Here is a 15,970-nt window from a genome sequence, read left to right as displayed (position 1 = left end):
GTTTTCTCATATATAAAACGGATTCAGCATAGATTGAATGAAATAATACAATGCATAGCACACAGTAAGTGCTTTAACAAGGTTACTTTCTGCTTTCTCCTCTTTAAAAAAATTTTTTTTAAATTGGAGTGTAGTTGATTTACAGTATTATATAGTCTCCCTTTCTTTCAAGTAGATATGCTACTTGAAAATCGTATGATTCTACTTATCCTGAATTCTGGTTTTAGCTGAAATGAACCTACTTACCACATGTAGATATGACCCAATTTTTGTTTTCAGTCTAAAGTGAATGTTTAATGGTGTTTTATTGAAGCTATATTAGTTTTGTTTTTAAAAATATACCTGTGCCTTATCTTATATTAGGAAAGAATGAGTGACATTCTCCAATAGGATGACTTTTAAACTGGTGAGAAAAAAAGATGCCAGTGTACCCTAGAGCTTACTCTAATCTCAATGAATTTTACTTCGTGAGTAATAGACATAGGAGATTTACTTTTAATTCTGTACAGTAATTCAACCGAAAAGCAAGAGTCTGTGCAGTTAGCAGTGAGAACAGCAGAAAAGCTCCTTAAAGAACTGAAACCGCAGACTATTCAGGGCCACGTACAGCTTCGCATAATGGAAAACTATTGCCTAATGGCTACCAAACAGAAGTCTAACGTTGAGCAGGCGTTGAACACCTTCACCGAAATAGCAACGTCTGAGGTTAGTAGATTTTCTTTTTCAACTTCCCGTATTTCGTTGGTGGTATAAAAACAGGTATTTTGGTTGGTTTTTTTATTTTCTGAAGATGGACTTAATTATTTACTGTTCTTAAAAATTAGATACATAGTTTGGTATGATTTTATGTGCTGTACTTTTGTTTTCAGAAGAGGCCTTTTTTATGTTGATGTGTTGTTGATATATTTATCTCTACTAGAATGGTGAACTCCAGAGAAAGGAAGTTCTTCAAGAGGGCATATATTAATTCTCACGGGCATAGCTTTATCTTCTGTGCCGTAGCCTCAGTTAACTTACTAAGTGAAAAACGCGTGGCTGCATTGATACCTTACCTTTTCACTCACATGAACTTGGAACTTTTCCAGCTCTAGGGCTAAGTGAGATCAATACTGAAAACTTATAATTCAGTCATGCAAATAATGTTTTTTAGCAATACTTAAACCACCCCCTTGCAATAATAATAAATATTAAATAGTAATATTATTTAATAAGTATTATTATATCCTTTTTTCTTCATTCAGATCCACCTCCTTTCTCACCCACTGGGTTTCTTTCCCTTACACAGTGTTGTATTTCTTCTGTTACTTGCTGTTAAGGAAGGAGTCCTGGGAACTCACCCCATCAATAATTGGTGTAAGAGCTAGTTCTAAGCGTACACTTGGGATTTCATATTCTTCTACTCATCAATGTTGAAGATCATGGAAGACTCCAAATTTGGAGCCTCCCAGAGGCTATACAGAATTCTGCTATGTTTTCTTGTGGTTAAGGGGTCATAGTAGTGACAATAAACTACCAGAAACCCCCTACAGTGACCCCCTTCCCCCGCCTCCCAGGACCCTGGAGGGCTTTGGGAAACCTACAGCTCCTGTTGGTGTCTGCGTTCAGGTATCCTTGGTGGCCCCTGACTGCCACTCTCAGCCACCCTGGGGACAAAACAGCATCTGCAGCAGCTCCGTCCAGAGCAGAGCCCTTCTGCTGACACTGAAGCAGTGCTCTCAGGGCTTGTGCTCAGGGAACTAACTGGCTGTGGGCAGCAGACAGGTGACAGCAGCTGCCTATGCCAGAAATAGGGCTGTCCTGTAGCCTAAGGAGATCCGTAAGGGCGTGATGAAGCACCCGTTCAAGTAAGGAGTCATAGCCGCTGAGTGTCGTGAAGTAGCATTCTGTTGTGTAACGAGAAAGGGTTTAAATTGTGAGGTTTGAGAGAACGTGAGCAGCAGTGACGTCACAGCTATTTCCTAGAAAGACACTGGCGGTTTTCTGTTTTGCTGAGACTGCGTTGTTTTTTAATCATTCTTTCTTATGTGACTAGTAATATACTATCTTCAAATGTGTTTACTGACCACAGGATCCAAAGACTGATGTATGAATTGAAGTCTCATAAGTGAGTTTTATCTTGCATTTTTTAAACTCATAGGCTGCATATATGAAATGCAGTAAATATTCATTAAGCAGCCAGTGGGTGCTAAACACAGAAGGAATCACAGAGGTAAACCACATATAGTCCCTTTCTTCAAGTTTCTGGTAATCTAGGGAAGATGAGACAAGCATACTGACTTGTAGTACAAAGCAAAGTCTGTTACAGTCTGTCCTAAAGTTGCAGATAAAAGTGCTGTAGGAGGCAGTGTAAGGAGCACGGACGGGAGGCCCTTCCCGTGCTCCTTACACTGGAGAAGGTATGACTTAAGAACCAGGATAGCTTGCATTGTCACAGACAGAGATGAAGGAAGTGCATTCTGAGTTACGGGGGAAATGTGAACGAAGGCAGGGAGGCAGCGCAGCACAGGGTGTATGCACAGCAGCGTGTGGCGTTCAGGTTGGTTGAAAAAGGTATGTACAGGAAGGCATGGGAGGAAGTGGAGGAAGATGCATTCAACCCAAGCTAAAGTGTTTCCACTTGCTCTCATCCCGGCACCTTGAACCACAAAGGTGCATTGTTTATGTAGAGCCACACTGTCCTTTGTGATGTAAAGTTGTTGCAGTTCAGAGTGAGAGACAGAAGCTGGCTGAACATTTCATGATGTCTGCACCAAGAAAGGTATCACGGGTCTGGTGCAGGGCTTACATCGCAGGCTTGCAGTTTTAGAAACCATTCTTCAGTTCACTCAGGAGTGATCAAGTTGTGAGGAACTGATTCCTTCTTATCAAACTCAAGGTGTGTGCCTATAAAATCAGAGTTTATTTTTCAATGTATAGTGTGGGGTATTTTTAATATGTGAATAGGTCTGGACATTTTTCCAAGACTTCTTGGGCTGTCAGCACTAGGATTGCTGACAGATAACATAGCAGGTCTCTATTTTCTTTCCTCTCTAACCCACCTGGGATGGGGATGCAGTTCAATAATTGATAATACTCCACGCAGATCTTCAAAATCTGATACCAAATTGGTTGGATTTGGCATTCAAATAAAACCTTTCTGCCATTCCTTAATTAGGAGAACAAATTATGTATTAGAAGTTTATTGCTAGACATAAAATTAGACCCAAGGAAGTTCTGTATTCCCACAGGCTGTCATCAAGCTCTAGTGAATTGCCCTTCTCTACTCCAGGGTTATTTCTGACTTCCAACCATGACCAGTGTTGAACATTTTACCATTCTGCCCTCCTTTTGTTCCTTATTAGTTACTGAAACTTGCTGTCTTACAGTGGCACCTTTATAATAGTTATGATATAATTTCTAAATCAGTTTCTCATCTTTTATTTATATTTTAAACTGAAGCCTTTCTCTTTATAAAAGCATCATAATCCCTTTGCTGAAATTTGACACCCTCTGGCTTTATCAGGCACGTACCCGTCATTGCTTAGGCTTGTTAGTTTTCTGGATAGATGGCTAATTGCCTCCATCTTTTATACCAATTCTTATTAGCTTGTTGGTTGCACAGTGACATTTTCTGACTTTGAACTCTGTCTAAAAAGAACATCGTGTTTCATAGATACTATCAAGGATCTGCAGACTTCAAATCTAAAAGCATATTTTAAAGCATGAGTTTATTTCATATAATTTCCAAGTGATTAATTGCATGCCTTATTTATAACATTTTACTGGTTAAACTTTATTGGGAAAAGAGGCTTTTGAATAAAATGAGAAGGGAGGGGGAAAAGAGAAGTAGAAGTCAGTATAGACACGGAGTATCATTTGATGGGAAATCATTGTTTGTTAGTACTGTTTTACAAGTGAAAGAACTACGGGGCCAGAATGCTAAATATGAAACACAAATGTTCCACTAGGATTACACTGAAATAGAATTTTATTTTTCCAGTTTCTGTACAAAACCAAAAACAGCCAGTCAATCCCATTAAAGATCGAGTTGTCCTAATTATCTGGGATTGTGTGGTCAAGGCACCTGCACACTTACTGAATTACCCTGACCACGTGGCACCTGACCAGGTTCTTCCTGGAAGCTTGAGGTGACTTGCTGTGTTAGGTAGTGACCGTGTCACGGGCATCTGTGTGGAGCCAGAAGCAGAATCCGCAGGCCGGTTCCTGTATTGTGTGGCACCTGCTACTTCCCATGTGTTTTTCTTCTAAACAAAGGACATCTGTGTTTTGTGTATCTGGGGGTCTGAACTCTTGTTCTCGTACAGAAGGATCATATCCCAGCGCTCCTGGGAATGGCAACAGCTTATATGATCTTGAAACAAACTCCTAGAGCCCGAAACCAGCTGAAGCGGATTGCAAAGATGAACTGGAATCCTATTGATGCTGAGGACTTTGAGAGGAGTTGGCTGCTACTCGCTGATATTTATATTCAGTCAGCAAAATACGACATGGCAGAAGAACTGCTGAAGCGATGCCTGCGTCATAACAGGGTAAGTGACCAAAGAGTAAAAGTAACTTGTTAGTCTTTGTCGGCTAAGCTTTCTGTAACAGGTTTTTAAAGAGTGCTGGTCCATTTCTAGGGATTTTTGTGTGTTTTTGGAAAATTAAATGCTTATTCTTACCACAATCAGGAAATAAACATTAATAATAAAGCCATTTGCCCTTGAGAATAAAGAAAAATAGAGATTTATGCAGTTTCACGTTTCAGCTGTCGTATGCCCTTACAGAAAGTGTTTTTGGAATGTCAAGCGTTTGCCTGTGATTATCCTTCTCATCCCAGAACTAATGAAAATTGCAGAACATTAATTGCAGAGTCTGTCCCTCCTATTAAGAAATATTCTTGATGAATTTACTGCAGCTGCAAGTTATTTTCACATTATTAGAATCCACTCTGCATATTTTGTGAGGGAAAGTCTTTCCAGCATTTAATTTGATTTAATAAAACTCCTTATCGTTAGGTATAAGATTGAAAATCTTTAAAGTCCTTAGAATTTTTTTGATTAAAAAAATTTTTTTAATTGACGTATAGTTGATTTACAATGTTGTGTTAGTTTCTGGCATGCAGGAAAGAGATTCAGTTATACTATACATAAATACGTATTCTTTTTCAGATTCTTTTCCACTGTAGTTCATTACAAGAAACTGAATATAGTTCCCTGTGCTATATATAGCAGGACCTTGTTTATCTGTTTTATATATAGTAGTTGGTATCTGCTACTCTCAGACTCATAATTTAGCCCTTCCCCCCTTCCCCTTTGGTAACCATAAGTTTGTTTTCTATGTCTGTGAGTCTATTTCTGCTTTGTAAATAGTTTTTGTATCATTTTTTAGATTCCACATATAAGTGATACCATATGAAATTTGTCTTTGACTTACTTCCCTTAGTATGATGATCTCTAGATCCATCCATGTTTCTGCAAGTGGCATTATTTCATTCTTTTTCATGGCTGAGTAAGTATTCCTTTGTGTGTATATCCCACATCTTTATCAGTCACCTGTTGATAGACATTTAGGTTGCTTCCATGTCTTGGCTATCGTAAACTGCTGCTGTGAACATTGGGGTGCATATATCTTTTTAAGTTAGAGTTCTCCAGTTATATGCCCAGGAGTGCAATTGCTGGATCATACGGTAAGTCTATTTTTAGTTTTTTAAGGAACCTCCATATTGTTTTCCACAGTTGGTGCACAAACTTACATTCCCACCAACAGTATAGGAGGGTTCCCTTTTCTCCACACCCTCTCCAGCATTTATTATCTATAGATTTTTTGACAATGGCCATTCTGTTAAAGTCCTTAAAATTTAAGGTGCTTTACTAACAGTGAATTTTGGTGCTTGATTGACCCCCAAAAAGGATATCTTTTTATAACATTTTTAAAGTTAAGAATGTGTCATTGTAAATAAACTACTTTATTTGTTGAAGAAATAATTGTACTCAAATTAGAAACTTGAGGATATTTATAGATTCATATGTTGCTTCATATCTTCATAACAGTATTTTATCCCCTTTGAGCAAACTGATTACACATTAAATCTTTCAAAGAAGAGTCATGACCACCTAATACTATTAAGTTACTTTAAGAACTTTAAAAACCTAAAACATCAAGCCATTTATCAATTTATAGTTTATACATGTAATTTAAGTTACATTGACCTTAAAAAATAGAATACTCATTAATAGGCTTTGGAAAACCTAAACTGCCAAATAACTGGCCCTTACATGCCTAATCTTGAACTAAGGAAGATCTGGAAATTAAGGTTTCAATGCAGATAGAATTTCAGTTTGCCAGAACACTGACAGCACTACATTGCATGATTGAATGTGATGGCTGCTTTAGGGGTGTCAGCCCTGCTGCTTAGGCATGTCAGTATTCGAAGGATGAGATGCAGGAACTGTGCAAGATGACACTTGTCATACCAGATGACAGAGATGCTATCAGAGATCATTAGAGTCGCATCGAGGACTCAGGAGCCAACTTGAGGATACTCCCACTAGCCAAAGTTGAGAGACTTTAAATATCAATAATAACTACAGTGAATTGGAACACCAAATATGTTTAAGTACATGAATTTACAAAGATCCGGAAAAAAAAAACCCTAATTGGTCACCACTGAAATATGCTAATAAACTATTATTTCTAAAGCTGGCGATTAAAGGTAAAGAATTAAGCATTTATCCTGCCTTTGCAGTATGAACCATAGTGCTGGGAAATGAAATAGCAGAAAAGGCAGTTTCTTATTAGAGATGTTTTCCAGCTAATAAATGAAAAGAGAATGATAGAATATCACTATTTTCTAACCCTGGTGAATTAATGAATGAGTATAACATCACAAGATGTTACATGCCTCTCAATATCACTAATTATCAGAGAAATGCAAATCAAAACTACAATGAGTATCACCTCACACCAGTCAGAATGGCCATCATTCAAAAGTCCATAAATGATAAATACTGGAGAGGGTGTGGAGAAAAGGGAACCCCCCTATACTCCTGGTGGAAATGTAGTTTGGTACAGCCGTTACAGAAAACAGTATGGAGACTCCTCAGAAAATTAAAACTAGACCTACCATATGATCCAGCAATCCCACTTCTGGGTATATGTCCAGAGGGAACTCTAACTCGAAAAAATATGTGCACCCCAGTGTTCATAGCAGCACTGTATACAAGAGCCAAGACATGGAAGCAACCTAAACGTTTATTGACAGATGACTGGATAAAGAAGTTGTGGTATATTTATACAGTAGAATACTACTCAGCCATTAAAAAAGAATAAAATAATGCCATTTGCAGCAATATAGATGGACTTAGAGATTGTCATTCTAAGTGAAGTAAGCCAGAAACAGAAAGAAAAATACCACATGATATCACTCACTCATATGTGGAATCTAAAAAAAGGAAAAAGAGGACACTAGTGAACTCATCTATAAAACAGAAACAGACTCACAGACATTGTAAACAATCTTATGGTTACTGGGGAAAGGGGGTGGGAAGGGATAAATTTGGGAGTTTGAGGTTTACCAATGTTAGCCACAATATGTAAAAATAGATTTTTTAAAAAGTGCTGTATAGCACAGGGAACTATGTTCAATAATAACAATAATCTTGTAATAACCTTTAATGAAAAAGAATATGAAAATGAATATATGTATATGCATGACTAGGACATTGTGCTGTACACCAGAAATTGACACATTGTAACTGACAGAACTCTAATTTTAAAAAAATAGAAAAAAAAAAAAAAGTCACGTGCCTAAGAACACACCATCTATGACAGGGCCGTCCTGGGGTCACACAAGTGAAACACTCACTCTTAAGTCTGAAGTGTAAACGGGCATTTAAAATTTCAGTAATTATCTTCATTAACTGATGCTGCTATAACAAAGTACCATAGACTGGGTGGCTTATAAACAGCAGAAATTTATTTCTCACAGTTTTAGATGCTGGAAGTCTCAGATGAGGTGCCAGCATGGTTGGGTTCTGGTGAGAGACCTTCCTGGTTGCAGGCTGCTGACTTCTCATCGTGTCCTCATGTGGCAGAAAAGGAGGGCAAGAGAGCTTTCTGGGGTCCCTTTTATAATCCTACTCAGGAGTGCTTCACCCTCATGACCTAAGTACCTCCCAGTTCCATCCCATTGGAGGTTAGGAGTTCAACATACGAATTTTGGGGGGGATACAAATCCTCCATTGCAGTGTTCAAGATGAATGATACTTAGTGCAGAATTTTTTAAAAAAATCAAAATCCCAGAACGTGAAACACACAGCATCTTACGGTGCTGTGCTGAGCTATACGGAAGCCTGAAGCAAAAAGGAAAATATGTACCCTGATCCACACTTACATTTTTCAATGGTTCATTTTCCTGCATTAAAGTCAGGAAAGTAAAATTCTAATAAATAGAGAAAATATTGAAACCTAAAATAATGTGGTAAGTTTTAATATACCTACTTTTCTATTTTTCAATTTTTTTAATTAACATTCTGAACAAATAGCAATTAAAAAATACCTAAAAACGTGTATACAGCATTGTGCATTTTTGCTTTTTCCTAAGGAACAGTGTGGCTTGGCAGAGTGCTGATCTATGAAGTAAGTAGTTTCACCTCTCCCCTCCCAAATCAAAATCAGATCCGAACCTCTGGATCTAATACAATTTTCAGGAAATATTAATCACATAGGAATAGGGGGAGGATATAGCTCAGTGGTAGAGTATATGCTTAGCATGCACAAGGTCCTGGGTTCAATCCCTAGTACCTCCATCAAAAAATAAGTAGACCTAATTACCTCCCCCCTCAAAAAAAAAAATAGGATTATATTATATAACTATCACAAGGATGCACTCAACTAAATTTGGGCTGTGAGAAACTTTAGGGTAAACATTCTTATTTCTGCTACATTTAATTGGAAAGAGAGAGAAAGAAAGGAAACCTCTAGAGCAAAAAGAAGTTTAGAGACATTTCAACCAGTCAAAGTGTGTGGGCCTTACTTGGATCCGCATCCTAACAAGCAAAAAAGTACATTAAGACCATCTGAAATTTGAATAGTGACTGGATATTTGGTGATGTCAAGGAGTTTGTTACATTTTAGGTGTGATAACTTGTGGTTATGCTTAAAGAAAGTCCTTATTTTTGAAGAGGCAAACAAAATATTTATGGATGAAATGACACAGTATCTGAGGATTTTCTTATGTGATAACACAGAAGGACAAGTGTGTGGGGTGGCGGTGAAATAGTGTTAGTCATGAGTTAACTGTTGAAGATCTGGGTTCATAGGGACTGTTATACTGTTATTTCTATATATGTGTTGAAATTGTTTGTAATAAAAAGCATACATGTATATGTATAAAACATGTCCTTTCATCTCACCCCAAAATCCTGATTCTGTAGGTTTGGGGGGGGGGGGCATCAGAATCTTTTTATGTTCCATAGATGATGTGATTGCATAAGCAAGGTTGAAAACCACTGTTTTATGTCATTTGAATGAGTTAATATAGTTGACCACTATAGTCATAAGCATGCCATAAAATCTTAGTGATAGCAAGTTTAATCTGATACATGTCCCATTTTTCTTCAGTCTTGCTGCAAAGCTTATGAATATATGGGATACATTATGGAAAAAGAGCAAGCATATACAGACGCTGCCTTGAACTATGAGATGGCATGGAAACAGGGCAACCAGACAAATCCAGCAGTAGGTGAGTTTAAAATTTAGACACGAGATTTTCCCAGGAAACATGGTTTTCAAATGTAAATCTTAATTTAAATGCATTTGATTTTCTTTTTAAGAACAAAATATACGTTGAGTCAACATCCTTTGTCAGTCCTTCTGAAAAATAAATTTTATATTCATAACAGATTACTGGCTACCAATAGTTATTAGGTATAGTTTCCTGAGATTCAAACTTGACCTCAGTCACTGTACAGACCATCTAATCTAATTCTGCCCTTTCTCTGCCTTCACCCTCTGCTATCTTGACCATGGTATTGCTGTTGGGGAAAGTGTTCCATTGCCAAGAAAGTTGGGAAGACACTGCATTAAATCAAGTTCTACTGGTTCCTCTACTTCAGAACTTCATGAAGTCTTTAAACTCTAATGTAGACTGTGAGGGCTATCACAGAGGGGACATGCTTCCCACTGTAGTTTGAGCATGGAACATTTTTTTCCTCAGCATCTAGAAACATGATCTTGTTCCGGTGGTAGATTATTAGGTTGAGTGGCATCTGGAATACACTGAGTGACAAATGTCTCCCCACATTGTGAGGGAGCTCTTCCCCCTGCTTCTTTTTCTTCATCTGAAGCTGAAATAGGCTTCAGTGACACTGTCCTGTCTGTTCTCTGGAGCAGCCCGCAGGGTCCTTTCCCTCTTATATATGATGTGGCCTCTTAGGACTGAGAGACATCACAGAGTTGGCACTGAGTTTCTCTCCAAACCATCCTCAGATACTTGTCCATTCTTCCTGAGACTCGCTTTCAAGTCTTTCTCCCTCCTTGTTGCTGTCTCCTGGAAATAGTGTTTCCCAAACTGTGCTTTGATATCCTAGGTGAGACAATAATGGTTATTTCTTTAAAGAAGAGAGAGAGTTGAACATGAGATTAGATTCCATGGCCAAGTAAGTTTAGAAAAGGCTATTTTACTTGTCCATGTTCCTCGTGACCTGTTGTACCAGAAATAAACAAATTCTCAACTATGATTTAAGAATGAGTTGTATGTATAATGAAGCTTTTTTGTTGTTGTTCTTAACTAGGCATTTAGTAGTTGTTCATTGAACCTAAGATGGCACCTGTCTTTTCAGCAGTGTCTCAGCAATGACTCAGATTTAATCTGCAGTCAGATAGTCCATCTTTACACTAACTGCTGTCAGTTCAGGACTTCCCCTACCTTGTATTTTTCTAAGGTTTGTTATTTTACTAGACTTATATAGAGCACAGGAGCTAACATTTGATGACACGGTTTTTCCTTCTCAGGTATTAATGCATATTAGAGAATAGTCAGATTGTAAAATGAAAATTCCTTAAAATCTTTAAAATATATGTAATTTTGATGCTTTATTCCCCAAAATGAATGCAGTTAGAAGTTCAGTTATTTAAATATTCTGTTCCTTGGAAGACCAGCAGGTAAAGAGGGTCCGACTCACTGTTCTTTGATTGTGTCATCTTTGTTTTTTTATAGACGATTTGTCAGTTCCTCTGACTTCTTAGTAGGCATTTCTCTGAGGCTCTCAATTAATTCTTAGTTTCTTCCTTAACTTAAGATTATCATTGCATCCAGTACCCCCACCCTGCCTGGCCAAGTTAATGATGCATTTATTGCACTTTTTCACTTGCTGGGAAATCCTTAAAATCATGGTTGTGTTCTTTCCATAGGGTTCAGGCTTGAGTATTGCCACTGTGAGAGGCATCTGGGTCCGAGAGCCCCGGAGAAGGAACACAGTCATGTTCACACCCAGTCCCAGGGTCCGTGACAGTCACCAGGCTGCTCATGAAGTTGGTGTTCTTGCTTGCTCTCTCCCTCTCTCTCCCATTATCTTTCCTGATTACAAAGAGTTGGATTCTTGTAAGCCTGACTGGTGTCATGCAGCTGTGGTACATGTGTTCTTGCCATTTCTAGCCCTTTGTTTCCTGTAAAATTTTTCAAAGGAAATGATCTATCAGGTTTCTTTCAGTATGAGAACTTTGTGCTTCTAATAAGAGTGTGTGTACAGAAAAAAAACCCTGCTAATATTCGCATGGTGCTCTCAAATTTTTAAAAGCATTTCACAAATATTTCTTTTGATCTTTAAAATTACACTCAGAGAGAAAAGTCATTGTCCCCATTTTTTGGATGAGGAAACTTGAAGTTGACAGCTCAAGTGACTTGCCTCGGGTCTCAAAGCTAGTCAGGAAGACAGAAACCAAAATTTAAGTCCAAGTTTTTTTTGGCTCTAGTTTCTGTCTTTGTCATGACAGCTTAAGTTGTTTTCCTTTTTAAATGTCACAAACTCTTTTTACTAGTCCATTTTATAATGACTTTCTAATGATAAAGTTTACCTTTCTGACACTTACTGTTTTCATCTTGGACAGTTCTAAATGCATCTGCATGTGTGTGCGTGTGTTTGGAATACTACGAATTTTAGACAGTTCCTACTCCTTGCTTTTTACTACCATATGATTACATTAGCCAGTAATTATTTTCAAGCTTTTTTTGAAATTCTAAAAATTTGGTTCTTAAAGCCCAAGAGCAGCAAATTCCTCTTTTTCATATTTCTAAGTGGCAAAGCAAAATACTTATGCCACAGTGTAAAGTAATAGGTAATTAACATCTATTGAGTCTACTTTTTTTGTCTTGTTCTTAGTTTGCTTACTATTAGGGTATTTTTACAGGAGAACAAGCAGTGATCTAAGAATGTCTTAACTTCTAAATTGTCACTATTTGAAATATGACATCTAAGTATCAGTGATTATGATAATTGTTACTCATCACTGATGTGGGCATCTAATGACTCATGCACTGTCTTCTGAGCCCCTCTCCTGCCTGCCCCGCCCTCTCCACATGTACTCCAGGGCTGTTGGTTCCTCTGTCTCCCTCCACCACTGGCCTTTCCATGTGCAGTTCCCTCTGCCTAGCAGTGTTCTCATTTCCCACTCCCTTGGCCTACTTTATGCCTCATCCTTCAGATTTTAAGTCTTGCCTGACACCCACCTCCTCCCCCTCCAGGTTTCTTATGAGAGTGCTCCTTGGCCTGTACCTTTATTTCATTGCATCATCTCACTTTTCAAATTATTCATGTTCTAACACAATTACTTAAAGTACTTTCTTTCCTAATAGAATGTAAATCTCATGACTGTAGGAACCAGTTTGTCTGATGTGTTAAGTGCTAGGTAAATCTATACTGTGTAAATGAATAGCTGTGTTATCATTTACTGCCCTGTGATGAGTTATTACTACAATCTGAAACAAATGGGACTTTTCTGGTAATTTACAAAACCACATTTGTGGGATGGCCGTCTTCTAACCCAACTGTATATCCACTGTGGTCCTTTATTCCAACTCCATTTTCCTTCCTACCTGTTCTATTTCTCCCCACCTTCTATCATCTTCTCATTTCTCTCCATCCTGGTACAGTCACCAGCCTCCACTAAGTGTTCTCTCATATTACAGTAAGCAAACAAAGGAGGAGGCCAAGAAAAGATATATAAATAGTACTACATCATTACTGGCTTTTTGTCTTCACAGGATACAAACTGGCATTTAATTACCTAAAAGCCAAAAGATTTGTGGATGCTATTGACGTATGTCACCAGGTAACACTCAAATTTAGATTTCTTAATATTTTCCAGATGCACAGTCTCCTAATTTTAATCTCAAGATGTACATGAATGGAGAGGATGTAGTATTTTGGTTAAGTGACTTACCAAATACATCTGGGTGAAATATGTTTTCAAAGTTTAAAAAAGTTTGCCTCAGTTAAGTAAAACATGTTTAAAAAAGACATGTTTTTAATTAGGACTCAAATAATAAAATATTTGTCAATTTAAAGAAAGGCTCAAGGAGAAGCATGATAAATAAAACATAGTTGTTAAGTCGGAAGATGTTTGAGGATTGTTAGATTCTCCAGGTCGTTCAGGATAGAAGTTCTTACAATCATGTCTAAGTCTGGTCACGAGAGAATTCAGATTTATAAATTAAAGATGAGGTATTTTTGTCATTTAGAAGTGATTCAGTTTCATTTCTATAATTGATTCCTGACAAAATGGCCCCTTACTAAAATGACAAATATTTAAGTTACGGTTTTAAAATTTGCAGTTTCTTTATATATACATTGTCCTATTGATATTCCGTGTAAGGCATTTTACTAAACTATTGGGCGCTCCAAGAAAAGCTCCTTAGGAAAGAATTACGTAGTGGCCCTTATCCTGGGTGGCTGTATCAGCATCATTATAGTAAATACTGGGCCTCAGTGATAGCTATTGATTACCGAGTCTGTAAGGCAGCATTTCACATTAAGGTTAAGGGTGTACATTAATGTAAGGTTATACATTAGAATCATTTGTGGAGTTTTGTTTTTTTTTTAATGAGTATCTCCTTCTAGACTCAGTAGACCTAGAAATTTGTATGTTTCAAAATCATTCCAGGTAAATCTAGTGTGTGCTCCTAGGTAAAAATAACTCTCTAAGGGTTTACTGAATATCATGCATAGCTAAATTTTAAAAAGTATCTTAAATCTATTGACATGTAACTTTTCTGTAACTTTTCGGTAAGGAAATAATTATATATCTATTTTCCACATACAGTATTCAGATTCTACCATTTTCATCTAATCACTGTTACTAGAAATAAGACATCACCTTAGATGTCACCTTTAAAAAATGTTGTTGTATTTGTAGTTAATATAATGAAATCTCGACTGTAATGCCACTTCTGCTAAGTTTTGTAGCTCCCCAGTTCTTGGTAACTAAAAGTTCTAGTGCTCCTGTTTTATTTTGGTTTTCGTGTGTGTGTGTTTGCAGGTTCTTGAAGCACATCCAAGTTATCCAAAAATCAGAAAGGATATACTTGATAAGGCCCGTACATCTTTAAGACCTTGAAAATTATTTTAACTCAGTTTGTTGTTGAAGCAAGGAATCTGAGTTCTTGCAGTTCAAAATCGACTTGAGCTAATACTCTGCAATGGGAGCATACTTTCCTTTCTCCATCAGAGGCCGCTGTTGTGTATAAAGAGGAAGTGCTACGTTAGATGGATGTCTTCTGATGGAGGTGAATGAGAGCTGGTTTCTTTGACTCAATTAGGTACAGATTTGGTAACTTTGTGCTGAAGCTTATAACCCAATTTCTACAAAGAATATCTTGTTGAAATCTAGGTAATTAAGTATCCTATATGTTTTCTAAAGAATATTAGTTGTTTCTTTCAGGAAATATTTAAAATACTATTGTTCTGTTAAAAAAATTTTTTGTAACATTATTACTTCAAAGGTTTGAGTAAATTTCCTTGTAAATACTTAAGAAAAAGAATATATTTTTAATAAATATTTTACAAATTTATGATTTATAGTCCTCTTGGAACTCAAAAGGCCTGGTAAGTTTTGCAAACTCAAGGTAAGCTCCCCAGGCAGTCTGCAGTACTAATGAGTAGAAAATGTGACTTTCCTAGAAAAATCTTTTTGGAAAAGTATAGAGTGTGTGTTAGTTCAACAAAGAGAAGGGAAACTGATTGTTACTGCTCTCAGTGCCAATGTGATCTTAAGAAATAACCAGTACCTGAAATTGGTAAACCTTTATAGCAATATTTAACCTTAGCCCAAAGATTAGGTCTTCTGGTGTAACTTTAGACACTGTAACATCTGGTGGAGAATAGTTTTGATCAGCAGGGACTCACAAAGCACACCATGTGAAAGCAACTGCTGACCCCAATCTCCTTTACAGCTCTACCACCACCCTAGGAGAGCATTCTCACCCCTTTATACTGAATTTAACCTGATCTTCATAAACTCAGTTCTTAGCATTATTTCTAATATGTTGTCTACATCATTTTTAGTTGCCTTTAAAAATACAGTAAACAGTCTTCAATTTTAATTACATTTTCAATAAACACAGTATTGTGTAAAGAAGTATAAAGTCACTTTTCCAGGGGGGTACAGCTCAGTGGAAGAGTGTATGCTTAGCACACACAAGGTCCTGGGTTCAATCCCCAGTACCGCCACTAAAGAAATGAATAAATAAACCTAATTACCTCACTGCCCCCCACCCCCAGAAAAGTCACTTTTCCTTAAATACCTTGTATGTTTATTTCATTTGAACTACATTCTCTTGATCACTTCTCCAATTTTTCAAAATCCTTTTAAAATTCTGATTGTTGTAAAATTCTAATCAGTCTTATTTACGGCATTTCATGAAACTGTTTAATTAGAGCCTTTATGAAGCATTTTGTGTCTGTTAAAACACTTTCACATGTCTTACTACATT

The 15,970-nt window shown here is 37.2% G+C and overlaps 1 protein-coding gene across 7 annotated transcripts in view; it reads left to right on the top strand.

Moving 5' to 3' along the window:
• The window catches only part of TTC21B (tetratricopeptide repeat domain 21B), a 91,788-nt gene that overhangs the window by 54,583 nt on the left and 21,235 nt on the right, over nucleotides 1-15,970 (top strand). For 4 of the 7 annotated variants that reach the window (XR_012507011.1, XR_012507008.1, XR_012507009.1 and 1 more), the window contains exons 25-29: nucleotides 510-705; nucleotides 4,305-4,529; nucleotides 9,604-9,724; nucleotides 13,244-13,311; nucleotides 14,518-14,764. Coding sequence is in view for 2 of the 7 variants with exons in the window: in XM_074363821.1 (XP_074219922.1) it covers nucleotides 510-705; nucleotides 4,305-4,529; nucleotides 9,604-9,724; nucleotides 13,244-13,311; nucleotides 14,518-14,595 (688 nt within the window). In the remaining 5 variants the exon portion in view is untranslated. Of the gene's footprint in view, nucleotides 1-509; nucleotides 706-4,304; nucleotides 4,530-8,584; nucleotides 8,620-9,603; nucleotides 9,725-11,394; nucleotides 11,515-13,243; nucleotides 13,312-14,517; nucleotides 15,050-15,970 lie in introns of those variants that run through there. The other 3 variants (XR_012507012.1, XM_074363821.1, XM_074363823.1) reach the window with 3 other exon arrangements.

This window comes from Camelus bactrianus, chromosome 5, assembly GCF_048773025.1.
Source record: "Camelus bactrianus isolate YW-2024 breed Bactrian camel chromosome 5, ASM4877302v1, whole genome shotgun sequence".
NCBI classification, from domain to species: domain Eukaryota; kingdom Metazoa; phylum Chordata; class Mammalia; order Artiodactyla; family Camelidae; genus Camelus; species Camelus bactrianus.
The sequence above is the reverse complement of the archived record's forward strand: the minus strand, read 5'-3'. Positions and strand labels throughout refer to the sequence as shown.